General features: G+C 50.1%; 1 protein-coding gene across 7 annotated transcripts in view; it reads right to left on the minus strand.

The window, feature by feature from the left end:
- Positions 1-707: 707 nt before the first annotated feature.
- Positions 708-15033, minus strand: part of IKZF1 (IKAROS family zinc finger 1) — an 86466-nt gene continuing 72140 nt past the window's right edge. For 4 of the 7 annotated variants that reach the window (XM_032476289.1, XM_032476291.1, XM_032476287.1 and 1 more), the window contains 2 exons: positions 10622-10756; positions 708-4738 (listed from right to left, as the gene is read on the minus strand). In XM_032476289.1, coding sequence (XP_032332180.1) covers positions 4020-4738; positions 10622-10756 — 854 coding nt within the window. In that variant the 3' untranslated portion in view covers positions 708-4019. The remainder of the gene's footprint in view (positions 4739-10621; positions 10757-15033) is intronic. The other 3 variants (XM_032476292.1, XM_032476288.1, XM_032476290.1) reach the window with 2 other exon arrangements.

The raw sequence follows: 15033 nt of genomic DNA on the forward strand, positions 1-15033 counted from the left end.
CCCTTTTAAGTCACTTTCCTCCTGAGTTTGAGCCGAGCTCACTTCTAAGTGATCACTGAGAAATGATGGCACGGCTGTGAAACGGAGGGACCGATTTGTCTGTGGTGCATCACCACGTCTCTAAACAACGTCCCCTTTCAAATCAGTAACCTGGGAGGAGGGTGGTGCTGCGGACTTCCTTGAAGGATGCTGCCTCGGCCAATGGCACCCTTCAAAGTCCCCTCTGGACCCGACGTGAAACACTACACTCTGTTCATTTCATTCAAGTTTCCCTCATTTGGAGCAAATGTTGTGCCGTGTGAACTTGACAACCGCCCCTTATTCGCTAGCTCTGATGTCACGTGGCGTCTGGCTGCTTCTCCAGACGGGCTGGAGGACCTGGGGCAGAGCTGGGGAGTCTGCGGCACTGAACCCCCTCCCCCGGCCCTCCCCAAGTGTGCAGCTCTGCGAGCAAAGCGCCACCAGGGCGTTACGCAGGGTGCTCTGCGCAGCCGGCACCTACCACCTCCACCCAGCCTCGGATCCACACCCAGAGATCAGAGACGGAGACTGAGGGCCCCAGGCCCGGCACAGCTTGGACAGCAGGTGGTCAGTCTGCCAAACGAGCTGACGCCGCTGTGTGCAGAGCATCCCCGAGGACCCCCAGCCCCCTGACCGGGACGTCGCCGCTCTGAGGCTAGCGTGGGCTTCACGGGATGGGCCAGACAGAGTATTCGTTGTCTTTATTCGCTCTATCACTACAGAAGAAGCATTTCAAAATGTGTACAAAACTCTACTCTATTCCTCCAGAGTGGGTGGGGCGCACAGCCGTCGTTCACAGCTAAACAGAAATAATTTAACATGATCATAGAGGCAGTTTTTTTCATTTACAGTCCTGTACATGAATTTGCCAGCTGAACACTGAAAGCTGCTCTGGATACAAACAAAGCCGACCTTAACAATCACCACACACAACTTCGTAAAAAAGTGTATTAGAAAGAGCTGGCCGCGTTATTGCATATTGAAATCTGGTTACACGTGTTCACAGTGAATGTTACGTACCAACAGCATTGTGCTTTTTTTTTTTTTTCCCTCTGATGTCTGTGTATCTTAAATAAGTCTAATCTTGGTTCATTTCAAAGTTAAACACACACACACACACACACACACACACACACTTGAACTGAAGGAGAGATGTCTGGGTTTGGCATAGAGCTGACCTTCCATTTCTGCTGGAACTCAAGAAGTTCCTTCATGTTCCTTCATGTCTCATCTACACAAGTCCACGCCGTCTCGCTTTTGTTTCGGCAAGAAGATGACGCTGTGAGAGTCACAAGGTAATCAAAGGAAAACAAGGAAAAAAGCACAAAGATAGAAGACAAAAGACACAAAAGAACTCCCGTCTTCCCATCTCCTTAAAGGTGTTTCTCCACGAGGCTCTGAGATCTCATTCCATGGTTGATGCTAAATTGGAAGTGTCACATGCTGGTACCCGAAGCGATGCCCTTTGGTGACAAAGCAATGATCACGCAATTTTTTTCAGTGAGTCTTCGACTAAGACAAGCCCTCGCTCTCAGGCACGGGACGCAGAAGGACCTGGGTAGGGAGCTCTGCACGGATGGACGCTGGGAGACCGGGGAGGGGCGGGAACGGCAAACAGGGATTTCTTCTTGTGATCCACGGATCCGTGCGCCACCAGCGCCCCTCTTTCTGCGGATGCTCATTTTAAACCCCACGAGAGTGCACGAAGCCTGGGCGCGCTTCGGCACCCAGCGGTCCCCTCGACACACACTCTCACTGTCAAACAGCAGAACAAACCACAGAACAAAAGGGTGTCAGGTCATGCAAAATCCTACTTTTTACCAGCTAGAAGCAATCCTTGCCAAGCTTTCGGTACAGAATCTGGTCAGCTCGCAAACATAATTTAATTCTTTGTCGACATGATATGCAACCTTACTTTTAAATACAATACTTTCAAAGAGAAATGGCGTTACGGTGTAAAACCACAACAAAAGATGGGTAAATAAATGGTCATCTTGGCTATAAAAAGCAGAGGGAGGAAGGGGGAAGCACTGGAGAAGAGAATTGCTGTGGCCACTATTTACAACTGTGCGTTAAGCTTTTGTCTGAAGCCACGGGGGGGAAAAACACCTCCTTTCAATGAACTGATGGACGGGAAACACCAGGGCAGGCGGTACTGGCCAGCGAATGGGAACCTACGAAGTCTCTCACCTTGAACCTGTTCCTCTGACTGTAACAGTCAGCAGGTCAGCTCTCAACCTGCTCCTTTACCCAGGACATTCGTGCGTCAGTGCCTCAGTTATCACAATGTTGTCTCTTTCCAGTTTCAAAATTGCCATAGCGTTCTGGAAGCAAGGGGACCCAAGACTCAAGGATGGGTCATCTCCGGGGAAGCCGTCCCTTCAACAAAACTCAAATGCACCCGAGCAGGTATGTTTCCAAAGAACTTGTCTAGACCAGCGGTTCTCTCCAGGGGAAAGCTTTTGGCCCCCAGGGGACATTTCTGGTTGCAAACGAATACTGTAAACATCAGAAATTGGACAATTTTCCTGCCTACGAGCCAGAGAGGAATGTACTCAATGTACTTAATGACAGAATCATCCAATTCTATTACCTTCCTGGTGGCGATCCGAACCACAGACACCTTTGTGGGGTTTCAGAGAGCAATTAGGGTCCTCACCTGCCTCTGTCCTGTCATATCTCAAGGGCTGGTCACGAGAGTGTCCTGAACACTCCAATCCCCCAGCAAGAACGATTTCAGAGCTTACATCCTTACTGCAGAGAATTTTGGACTGTTTGAAAGTTTAGGTTCAAACAGGGAGCTGCTATATGTCAGTGACGTCTGCTGGACTTTCCTTGACCTGAAAATGAATAGTCACCCTGAATCACTCTTCTCTGGGTTTTAATGTGAGAAGATTATTCACAGTGGCCAGAGAGAGAAATCCACTGATGGGAAGAGATCCAGGCCCACGGCTGGAAGCCAGACATGAAATGAGGTCTGGAAGGGGCCTTCGGCGGGGGAGAGAGGTCACAGGTAGATCCTGTTCTGGGAAGGAATGGATAACCAAGGAAATGAGTGTGGAATTTAGACTAAAGGTTGGTTTCTGAGGAATCCCATCATTTGAGAGTTTCAGAAGGAATTCAGGGCCAAATTTCAGGGCTGGTGGCAGAAATGCAGTGACAGCGCTTGGGGCCATCGAAGGTCTGACGATGTTCAAACAGACCACAGTGGTGTCCGGATGGGCCCACAGGAAGACTGAGTTCACTCTGCTTGACCACGGGGACAGGGTGACAGCTCAGGACTTTGGAAACTGCGAATGAGTCTGAAAGGCTCTCAATCGCAGCCTCCCTTGGCCCCAGTAGCCACTTTTCCCCAACAGCGAATTTTCCTGTGCAGAACTGGACTTAGAATAACACCTGCGTTTAGAAACTGTGGCCTTTGGCCCCAGCTACACACACACACATGAGCGCGCGCACACGTTTCCAGGCTCTGCTGTGTGGGGTGCCTCCCGGGCCGATCCACCGTCACGGCCACACCTGAGGGGCTACGACGCTCAGATGCTGGGACCCTGGAAACCACACCTGGTGTGTGAATCCCCCTGCGGAGGCCGGGAACCGGTTCATTCCTCCCCAGGCTCTGGCCGGCTTTTAGAGAATTCTCTCCGGAAATGACAAGTGGTTTGGAGGGCAGGGATCCAGGGCGCCACAGGGGAGGGGATGCCAGCCAGCAGTGTCCAGACACATCCAGGAAGAGGTCAGTTTGGCGAGGAGTGGGGTGGGGGTGGGGGTGGGGTCCGAGTGTAACCCAGCATCCAGCACGAAAACCTCCGCGTCTCCCAAAGCAAGAGAACGAAGGAAAGGGGCGCAGAGAGGAGTCAAAGCAGAACGGTGTGGTCCGGAGCCGGCAGCAGCCGGGTGGTGGAGGGGGGGGGGGCGGGGATGCTGGCGGGGCCCCGGGCGCCCCCCGGCGGGGCCGCCGCGGTCCACGCAGCGGCGGGCGCGGGCCGGCGGGTGATGCTTTAGCTCATGTGGAAGCGGTGCTCGCCGCGGGTGATGTGCGACGAGAACTCGTACCTGTCCTGGCTGTGGTGGCCGCACATGTTGCACTCAAAGGGGTCCCGGAAGCCGTGGCAGCCCATGTGGATGGTGTACATGACGTGGTCCAGGAAGAGCACGCGGCACGGCTCGCAGCGGTACACCTTGAGCGGCTCGCCGGCCGTGCCCAGCACGCGGAGCGCGTCGTGCGCGCCGTCGGACGCGGCGCGCAGGGCCTCGAAGGCCGCCTGCTCCTCCTTGACGGACAGGCCGTTGCGCGCGTGCGCGCCGATGTGGTTGGTCAGGTAGATGAGGCCGCCGCGCTGCTCCTCCGCGTTGCTCTCGGTGTCCGTCGAGTCTGGGCAGCTGTGGCTGGGCGACGCCTCGCGCTCGGACGACGACGCGGCCTTGGCCTTGGAGAGCAGCAGCAGGTGCTCGGCCGCGCTGTCCGGCGCCGCGGGGCCGGCGCGCGCGGGGCCGCCCTCGGCCAGCGGCTTGTGCAGCGGGAACAGCGGCCCGAGCGCCGCCACGGCCTCGGCGCCCGCGCCCGGCGGCGTCTGCACGAGCGGCCGCAGCGACTCGGCGCCCAGGTAGCTGATGGCGTTGTTGATGGCCTGGTCCATCACGTGCGTCTGCATCGCCTCGCTCTCCTTCTCGAAGCCGGCGCCGCCGTCGTACGGCAGCTCCGACAGGCACTTGTCCCCTGCGGGGAGACGCGGGACGGTCAGGCGAGCTCGGCAGGCGCGGCGGCCGGGGCCGAAGTCCACACCGGCCGGCGCGCCCCCCTTCCCCCCTCCCCCCCCCCCCCCGCCGCCGCCGCCCCCAACCCCGCAGGGCCAGCGCCCCCCAGGCCCGGCGAGGCCGGCACAGCCCTGCCCCGAGGGCCCCTGGCACCGGGGTCGGCACTTCAACCAGCCAGGCCGGACAGGGCGATGCCCGAGGGGGTGGACCACACTCCGAGCGTCATTTAAGCAGCGCTTACTCGGGGGAGCGCGTGCTTAGCATGCACGGGTCCTGGGCTCCATCCCCAGACCTCCTTATAAAAACCCGCACATACTCAAACGGACTGAACCCATACTCACGTCTTTGACTCCACATATTACAGTTAAACCGGTTTTTAAATTTAATTTAAGGTGACTATTTAGATGAGCAAATGTATTGTAGTTGTATATATTTTCAATACCATGTTCTAAGTAATTTGCCGTAACTGGTCCGTGTAGCACCAATTCATTTAATTAAAATACTTAATTATAGGATCATTCATGAGGGATGGACTTATTTCAAGGGCTACGGCATGACAGATTTATTAAATTCATAACTGTAACACCCTGGCAGAGAGCTTAATAAAAATACAGTAACTGTATACTCCTTGCAGGGAACAGGGAAACGGTAGAGGGAAATGGTGTCAGCCTTGCCCGTAACACAAGGCGGGCTCGGCCTTGTGGCGGGAGGAGAAAGGATCACACACAGTTCCCACATCCTCCCTCGCTTCACACCCCACCCTCTTCTTCCAGTCATTAGCAGCCGTGGACCCCGGGCTGCGCAGACAGGTGGCGGAAAGCTGGGAGCAGACCGAGGATGCTACAGGCAGAGGGGTGACATGTACTTGTTCTTGCAAAAAAAAAAAAAAAAAAAAAAAAAAGACCGAGCCTGAATGATGCCTCAAGAACGACCGTCGAGGGCCCACCAGCAAGTTCTGCCTCAAGACACATACTAATATCATGGTTCATAGCAGGAGGCAAGCTCGCTTCTGCCAGAACTCCCCACACCGACACCTTTAAGATGTTAACATTAAGATCAGACATTAAGATCTGCGGCTGGTTCTTAGCAACAGAAGGGTAAACTGCTCTATAGTTCACTGACTTAAATTATTATTATTATCAGTGACCATTGATAATCATCAAGAGTCTGCCCCATCGCACTATAAGGTACCTTTGGTCTAATTTCTTGCTTTGGGGTGGATGTTTATCGCACAATGGCCTGGCTGCCTTTCAGTCGACTCTCCTGGTGGTCCAGAGGGATGCACAGCCTGACAGCAGTGCCATGAGACCCTGGATGACACAAAGAGACTTGCCAGTGGCCAGCCACGCCCTTGCAGAAACTGAATGGAATGGACTCTCTCTGCAAGTTGGGTGGCAGGGGACAGAGACGTGGTGTTTCTCTCCACTGAAGGTTAGAAGTTACAGAATAGCATCAGAGAAACCGTGTCATCATCTCCTGTTTTTGTGCTGAGGATTTAAGCGTCTTCTTACATTCACCCCAGCGGGATCTCAGTCCATCCTTCCCCCAAACCCCGGCAGGGAGAGGAGGGGAGTGCGCTTTGCGGACAATTTTAATCAGTACAAAAGTGCTTACAGCCCCGCCCAAAATGACACTTTTCCACTTAACCACCCTGTGTCTCTCAAAGTCATGGTTCTGTGGTTTCCCAAGGAACCCCTGGAATTGTTTGCTTTTGAAACCGGGAATCAGCAAGAAACGGAGGTAGGGAAAAAACAACGTGTATTTCAGATTAATGTGGCATATTGGCATATTGAAACCTCCCACAGAATCTATCTTCCTTAATATGCTACAAGGGGAGAAAAAGCCCACAAAATTCACTTTGGCAAGAAGCTAAAGAAAGGTACATATTCCAATGAAATACATACTCATAAAAAAAATCAAAGACCAAAAAAAAAAAAAAGAAAGAAAAAGAAGAAAATTCTAACACAACATGTCTAGCAAAGCTTCCCTGCTGATCACACTTACAAAAATCTTAACTATGAACCAACAGAATGCCCAGCAATTTCCCTAAAATCCTCATATCTGTAGAGAATCAATTCAGATAGGTGTCTTTTTCCACTTCTGATCAAAAAAGCAGCTGACACTTCTGCTGATGGGAACCAGGTGACCCTGGACAAGTGAGCGGTGAGGCTGGTCTCCAGACAGGAGACAGGAGTTAGGCCCTCGATGCTACATGCGGAGAGGAAACAGCCCAGTGTCCAGAGTAACCCCCTGCAGGGCTGGAAACCACACTCCTCAACCAGGGACAGAGAGAAAGTCTTTTATCAAAGACTGCCCTTCGCCTCCCCTGAACTTCCCCCAGTTCCATCCTTGGCATCCTTTCAGGATTTAGAAAAGTCAAAAGCTCTCATAAGGGGTTAAAAAAAAAAATCTCAGATACAGTGGGAAGAACGCTGACATGCCAATCAAGTTGCATCAGCCCAAATAGACTAATGGATGAAATGGGAAAAGTCAGGCTCACCATGAAAGTATTTCCTATTCATCCAAGGGAATAAAGAAGTGAAACACAGACCAATGAGGCCAGCCTAGGAAAGAAGCTTAGTTCAAGGAGGAGAAGAAATGCCTCATAATGGCTTTGTGACATAGATTCAATTTAAAAAAAAAATACTGAAACACAGCATGCTAAAGCAACAGAGTAAGACGAAAATGGTGATTTTGGATCTCAGGAGATAAATGAAGTCCAGACAGTATTATTATAGTGTTATACATACGTGGATTAGAAACAGCAAGACATAGAACATAAAGTACCAAAAATGGAATGACTGATGTGGAGAAAAAAACGTAAGGTAATACAGGAAATCAATGTGAGAAAGAAAAAAAATAAACTTAGAGAAATGCTAACAGATATGGAAGACAAACTCCAACACAAGGACAACTGGTATCCTTTACAACAGATGGAACAAAAGATATGTTTATAAATAAATAAATAAAAAAAAAAAGACTTTCCACGAAATAGAAGAGTAAAAAAAAAAAAGGGGGGAATCTCCAGATTAAAATGTCAGGAAATTTTTTTTTGTTTAATTCAGAATCCAGAAACACCAAGACATGTCCGAGTTAGGGTGTTTAAATTCTTCAGGCGTGCAGAGAGAACATGGAAGTCTTGCCTTCTGTCCTCAGGGCAAAATCTAAAAAATTCTCAGGGGAGGGAAAAAAGAGTGACCAGCATCATATACTCGCCAAGAAGTTCTTCAAGCAGAAAGGCAGAAGCAGGCAGCCTCAAACGCAGAACAGTTGAGGAATCAGAACATTTATAGAAGCTTTTTGAAAAGTCCAGTGAATTAAGGGATTACTCAAAATAAATGGAAATAGTAGGGCAAGGGCTACATCTGAGCCTTGACTTTACTTATAAAATGAATAACAAACAGCTAAACTACTTGGAGAATTAATTCAGACTAAAATGTGAATAGTAGGCAGCTGGAAAATGTAAAAATCATAATACAACCGAACACTGGGAGGCAGAGTAACATTCTTGATTTTCAGAGCAGAGACTCAGCTGACATTGTCTAAGTGGAAGCAAACAGATTTATTTTTTAAAAAAATTTATCTTTATTTATTTATGTTGGTGGGGAAGGGATTAGGTTTATTTACTGATTTATTTTTAATGAAACCCAGGACTCCACCACTGAGCTATATGCTCTGCCTCCCAGAATCAAATAGATTTAAAAATGATTTGAAGATCTTCGCGTTTTTCACAGCACAACTTTTTAATCGTAGAGAAATCCTTTACAAAAGAATGTCTTTCTGGGAGGAAAAATCTATTTGATGACAAGCCAGCCGTCCAATTTTGTTTGGTGCTTAGCAAACTCAAATTCAAATCGAAATAACAAATCCGCCTCTGAAATTTAAGACACGTCTAAATGTGACACTTTCATCTGAACCAGCATTTGTCATATGCCAGCGTCCTTACGGAAGTCTTAACTTCATGTTTATCGATCCACCTCTGCGTTGCATCCACTCACAATTATAAGCAAGAAAGATAATTTCCGTGAGGCTCAGCTACTCTTAATGTTGGGTGTTTCTGGATGATGGATTTTGTGGTGATTTTCAAACATCTTTGCATTAAAATTCTTGACATTCACCATGCGTCATTGTAATAATAAAACAGTTTTTTTAACTTGAAGAAGAAGAAACTATACCAAGGAGGTTATGATGGGTGGCAGGAAGCCGACCACGGTCACAGTCCTCTTTTGGTTCCTCTCTGTAGTTAAAAGCGTCTTCCCACCCTTACCACGTGGACTCAAGACGGCAGTTAGCAATGCTGAGCACGGCTGTCCCTTTCCTGATGGGCGTTGTCAGTCACATGCACCTGTGTCTGCGTATCTCAGAGCATCAGCTCTTTGACGACACAATGGCGAGGGAGCTTACCTACACTCATGCCCAAGTTCAAACACTCTATTCAGAGGTCGTGTGTCAATGAAGCAAAAATGTACGCCCTTCTGAGCGATGCTCAATGCAAAAATCATACTGCCTTACAGGTTCCCCACCACCATCACCAAGCGGACATCGGGGAGGAGCCGGGGACCACTGCCTTCTCACCGCCACCCAGCCACCTGAGACCCCACCTCCTCGGGTCACCTCCCTCCTGCCCTGCTGGGGAAATGGACCGTCCGCCTCGTGCTCATGGCGCATGGGCTCCCATCCATGTGGGCATCTCCCCGCGCTGTCTATCTGGCCGGTGGGTGGTTCGCGAAAGTGTTCTCCAACAGAGTCCTAATCCTCTCCCCTGGACATGACCCTCCCCCAATGGCATGACCCTCCCCCACGGTCATCTCCCCTGGGCATGACCCTCCCCCAATGGCATGACCCTCCCCCCACGGTCATCTCCCCTGGACATGACCCTCCCCCAATGGCATGACCCTCCCCCACGGTCATCTCCCCTGGGCATGACCCTCCCCCAATGGCATGACCCTCCCCCCACGGTCCTCTTCCCTGGACATGACCCTCCCTCCACGGTCCTCTCCCCTGGACATGACCCTCCCCCATGGTCCACTTTCCACATTATCTTCATGGTATTATCATCACACTGAGGGTTTCTAAATGCTGTCACAGCCTTGCTGTTCATCTATGTGCACAAAACCCTGTAAGATACGTAAAGAGGGGGCCGAGGCTCGGAGAGGCTGAGTAACTTGGCCACGGTGGTAGTGCAGACAGGTGGCCGTGCACTGACACCCTCAGGCGCCTCCCCTCCACTGCCCAGGTGTCCCGCTGCCTGCGCTCCAGTGTCTGGCCTGCATGAGGGCGATGGGTGTGTGTGTCTGTCACCCACAGCGGACACAAGCCCCTGGAGGCAAGGGCTGCCCCACCCTGACGGCACCGGGCACCGGGAGAGATGCGGCGGCAAGAACAGCCACCGAGGCCATGTCTCCTCTTTACTGGGCACCTCCTGGGCCAGCCGCTGTGACGTTCTGCCCTTTAAACCTCCAAAGTCGCCCATGTGGGGATATCATGAGCTTCTTGTGAAAAATGGGCGCCTGATGCTCAGAGAGGTTGCTCAGGTCGTGGGGGGGGGGGTCCGAGCCCTGTGCGCACCGCCCCGGGCTCCCCCAGGTGGACACCGAGCACCCACAGGTGACTTCCCCGGGCGCTGCAAACCCACGTCTAAAAAAATGCTTGGGAGGGAGGTTTGTTATTTTTAAGAAGCCTATTGGAAAAAAATAAACTCCAAAATGGTAAGCTTACCAAATTTTTGCTTTTGTAAAAAAGGAGCTACTTTTTTCCTCTCTTCTACCCTCCACTCATTACCGCCTGAGGCTAAAAGCACCCGCGTGGTGGTGGTTTTAAGAGACAGCAAACGTTTAACTCTTACCAACAAATTTCTGAGGCATAGAACTCTTACGTTTGGCGACGTTACTTGCTAGCCTGTCCAGCACTAGGGAGCGCTCTGGTCCGATCTTGCACAGGTCTTCTGCCATCTCACTGTGGTTGGTTTCTTCTTTAATGACTAAAGACAGAGACAGTTAGAGAGGCCGGTTTAGAAGCACAAAGGATTCGGTCTTGCCCAGCGTTCAATCTGACACCGGTCTGATCAGCCCTCAACTTCTCACATCCTCCCTCCAGTGCACTGACTCAGTCCATCCGGACAGCAGCAATCTTGAGAATCAAAGGACTTTCAGAGCTGGACGTGACCTAAGGGCCCCATTCTAACGACCAGCACCGCAAACTGAGATGCAGAAGGCACGTGGCCACCAAGATGCTTCACCGACTCCCGGCAACGCGGGGAGAAGGCCCAGAGCTCCGGGACCCTGAACACGCAGCCAACCGAAGACTGAGGAACGCCGCCCGGCAGGAAATCCCGAAACTGGGGAGGCGGGCGTTGGTTCAGGGAGTGTTTCCAGCCCAGCCTTACTTTTCTGAATCCTCCCTTTCTTTCCAGAACTGTGGACACAGCTTTGAATCCCGCACAGTCCAGCTGCATCCCAGCTTTCCTGATTGGATCTCTGGAAAGATAACTCTGTCATCTCCCTGCAACGGATCCTCACGTGTAAGAAGCGAGAAATGGAAACTGATATTATCTTCCCAATGGCCAGTCAGTTCTTCCAACACCGGTTCTGAAGGGTCCACTTGGACCGCATTGCCGTGTGCTTCCTCCTGGCTCAGACGGGACATGCTGACTCACCCCGGGGTCGTTGGAGGGTTTACCCATCTCAAGCGTTGATTGTCTGTCTGTTCTTCAAAGACGTCTGTGACACAGCTACATTTTCATATAGCATCAGACATCCTTCTTGTTTAAAAAAAAATGCCACTTCCCTCATTTATTTTTCCAGATACACTTGCCAATATTCCACTAAGATGGACAAATCGATTTCATGTTAAACCCGGCCCAGATTCCAGAGGATGCATATGCCGTGTCTGCAGGCTCCCCTGTGCTCAGTCTCGCCTCAGGATGCTTTGCTGGACTTCTCACCATGCCCTGCACGCTACCCGCTAAGATCGTTGCTAAAAATTTTTGTGTCTTCATTGCTTCATTCTGAATGTTGCCTAAAAATATATTTCAAATTGGTTATTACTGCTGGTATATGCAACTTCTCAGCTTTGGGAGTGTGTGTTTCCTATTATGTGGGCAAACACAAAATCCCACACCCTGATTTACAGGAGGGGTATGTATTAAATCTATAGAATTCAGTTCCACTGGTTGTGTTTTTGACCTATCAAATTAATACATTCTCTCTCTTTTTTTTTTAAATTGAACTGTAGTTGATTTATAGTGTTGTGTTAGTTTCTGGCGTACAGCATAGTGATTCAGTTATACATATATTCCTTTTCATTATAAGTTATTACAAGGTATTAAATATAGTCCTCTGTGCTATACAGTAGGACCTTGTTGTTTATTTATTTTATATATAATAATGTGTATCTGCTAATCCCAAACTCCCAATTTATCCCTCCCCCCACCCCTTTCCCCTTTGGTAACCAGATGACTGGATAAAGAAGTTGTGGTATGTATGTATATACGATGGAATACTATGCAGCCATGAAAAAGAATAATGCCATTTGCAGAAATGGATGGACCTGGAGATGGTCATACCAAGTCAGACAGAGAAGGACAAATTTCATATGAGATCATTTATATGTGGAATCTGAAAGAATGATACACATGAGCTTATTTACAAAACGGAAACAGACTCACAGGCATAGAAAACAAACTTACGTTAATATGCCTTCTAATGTGTCTACCTTCTCTGCAAAGTGGGGCACAGTGGCCTGCCCAGGGAGCCCGCAGCCCCTCCAGCTGGGTTTCCTGTCTGCCAGGGCACAGGCCCTGCTGAGAGCTGAGACCCTCAGAGCCACCACAGTGAGGGACAGTGAGCCCAAAGCTCACCGACCATTGCTGCCCCAGCCTCTGATGAATTTCCCTCTAAGGGCTGGCAACACAAGCTGGGCGCCTTAGGCTCAAAGGAAGCTTATATTTTCTGTAAAAACATTAGGAAATGCTAACAGATCACCCAGAGCCTTTTACAAAAAATTATATTCAGAAAAATGACACTTTTCCTCCCTGTTTGTACTTAATCCGAAAGAGTGGCCTCAACCGAAGGGGGACTGGAGAGGGAAGAGCCCTTGGGAGCGTCCACCTGTGCGTTCACAGGGGCCGGTCTTGGGGGTCATGGGGAGGCCGGGGGATGGGAAACACACAGAGGGCAGGAGTCAACCCGCCCCAGCCCCACAAGACCCCACCCACTGGGGCCCCGAGTTCCCGGTGGTCGGGTAGGACTTGTACCAAAGTGCTTGCCGGAGAGAGTCTCACCCAGCAGTAACTGCGCACGGGGAGCCTGTGCGTGTCCTGAGTCTAGGATGCAACGCCATTGTGTGAATTCCAATCGTCGGATCAGCAAGAGGGAACAGCTTCATGTTTTAGGGTTCAATGGATCCCAGCGGGAGGGTGACATCTAATGCGTATATTCCTGACAGGGCAGCTCAAGGGGGAGAACCCAGTTTCAGGGTCCATCCGGCAGCCTCAGCGTGAACACTCAGACAGGTGCATGGTACAAGCCTCTGCCCCCACACCCCTCTCACAGCCTTTCCATGGGGCTGGCCCAGGCGGGAACTGTCATCCTCCTAAGGGATGAGCCCCGGGTCAGGGTGATCAGAAGCAGATTCCAAGGCGGACCTCGAATCTGGGTCTCGGTGAAGCCGACTCTGCTTCTCCTCTGGGGGAACCTCTCCAACCTGCTGTGAGGTCACGGCTTGTCACCTGGGTAACGAGAACGATGGAGAACGCCAACCCCCTCTGGGCCTCGGGGTCACTTTCTCTCCTCAAGTCCACGTGTACAGTTTTAGGGGGAAATTCAGATTATTGTATTCACTAGGACTTGGTATTTTCGGTAATAAGTCCTCAGTGAATTTCTGTTGAGTACGTAAATGGCTTATTTAAACATTTACTCGCAAGACCCATTAACTTATTTTTTACAAAGACAATATCTGACTGTTCACATTTTATTTGAAAGGAACGTAATTAGTCCCTCATCCCTCAGCCTCCAGCCCTACGATCTGGCCACACATTATTCCAGGGATGCTGATGATTTTAATGTCTAGCGTTTCCTCTTCAGCTAAACCCTCAGCAGCTTTTCATTCCAGAAATAGACCTGAGACTCTGAAGGAAGCTAAATGGTAACGTAATGGAACCTGCCCATTTTACAGGTAAGAAGATCAAGGCCCAGAGAAACCTGTTAGCCCCAGGTCTCTGGCAGATCAGCAGGGGGGGACAGCGCCAGGATCACAGTCCCCTCGAGAGGCCAGGACTTCGATTTTTACAACTCATTCTGATTCTGACCATTCTTTCCGTCCACTCCTGTCTGCTGTTGGTAATCTGAGCGTCCCTGAATGTACTTCAGAGCATTGAAGGAGACTTTAAAAACGGTGAGGATAGTAAGTTTATGTTATGTGTATTTTACTGAAGAACAAAATGAAATAAAATTTGAAATTTAAAAAGAATCCTCCAAGAGCTGCCTGGTGGATTTTCCTTTCTGAGTCATTTTTTTTTTTTCTTTTTCAAGTCGGAATGTTGGAATAAGACGAGATAAATTCTCCGCTGTTGACTGAACGTCCACCCCTCGGTCCAAGGATGGCTTTTCCAGGAGTCGGGCTAAATGAATCGTGACTTGAAAGAGGTTAGCTTCCCCTGACCTGCTCAGAAGATTCTTACATCTTAGGAAGTTAGGAAGGTGTCTTTGAGGACATCTGCCACCCTTCTGAGTAAATCCAGCCTCCGTCAGCTCTCTCCCTCGACATCTTTCAGTTTCCATCGTCTAAGATGAGAGCCGAGTGTCATCTGGTGATGCAACACACAGAAGCATTCGTGCCCAGGGGGACAAGGCAACCTGCCCCCTGCGACAGCCACAACCCTGCAGATGCTCAGGGTCCCCCAACACGTGCACCCCACGTTCCGTACCGACGCGTGAAAAGACAGCCCGAAAGCTCTCATGCGATCCACCTCATAAGAAAAACAGTCTTCAAAACAAGACTTCAGACCTTATTTTGAGGACAAAGCACAAAGAAGCAATTTCTACTCCAGGTTTAAAAAAATATAAAAACCGAGGAGGGAGGGTCTAGCTCAGTGGTAGAGCGCATGCCTCGCGTGCACGAGGTCCTTGGCTCCATCCCCCAGCATCCCATTAAAATAAATAAATGAATAAACCTGATTACCTCCCCCCCACCAAAAAGAAATAAATAACATTAAAGAAAATCAGAAAAAAAAATTCCCAAACTTCCAAGAGGCTTCCG

The sequence above is a fragment of the Camelus ferus genome, unplaced genomic scaffold (assembly GCF_009834535.1).
Source record: "Camelus ferus isolate YT-003-E unplaced genomic scaffold, BCGSAC_Cfer_1.0 contig313, whole genome shotgun sequence".
Taxonomy (NCBI): domain Eukaryota; kingdom Metazoa; phylum Chordata; class Mammalia; order Artiodactyla; family Camelidae; genus Camelus; species Camelus ferus.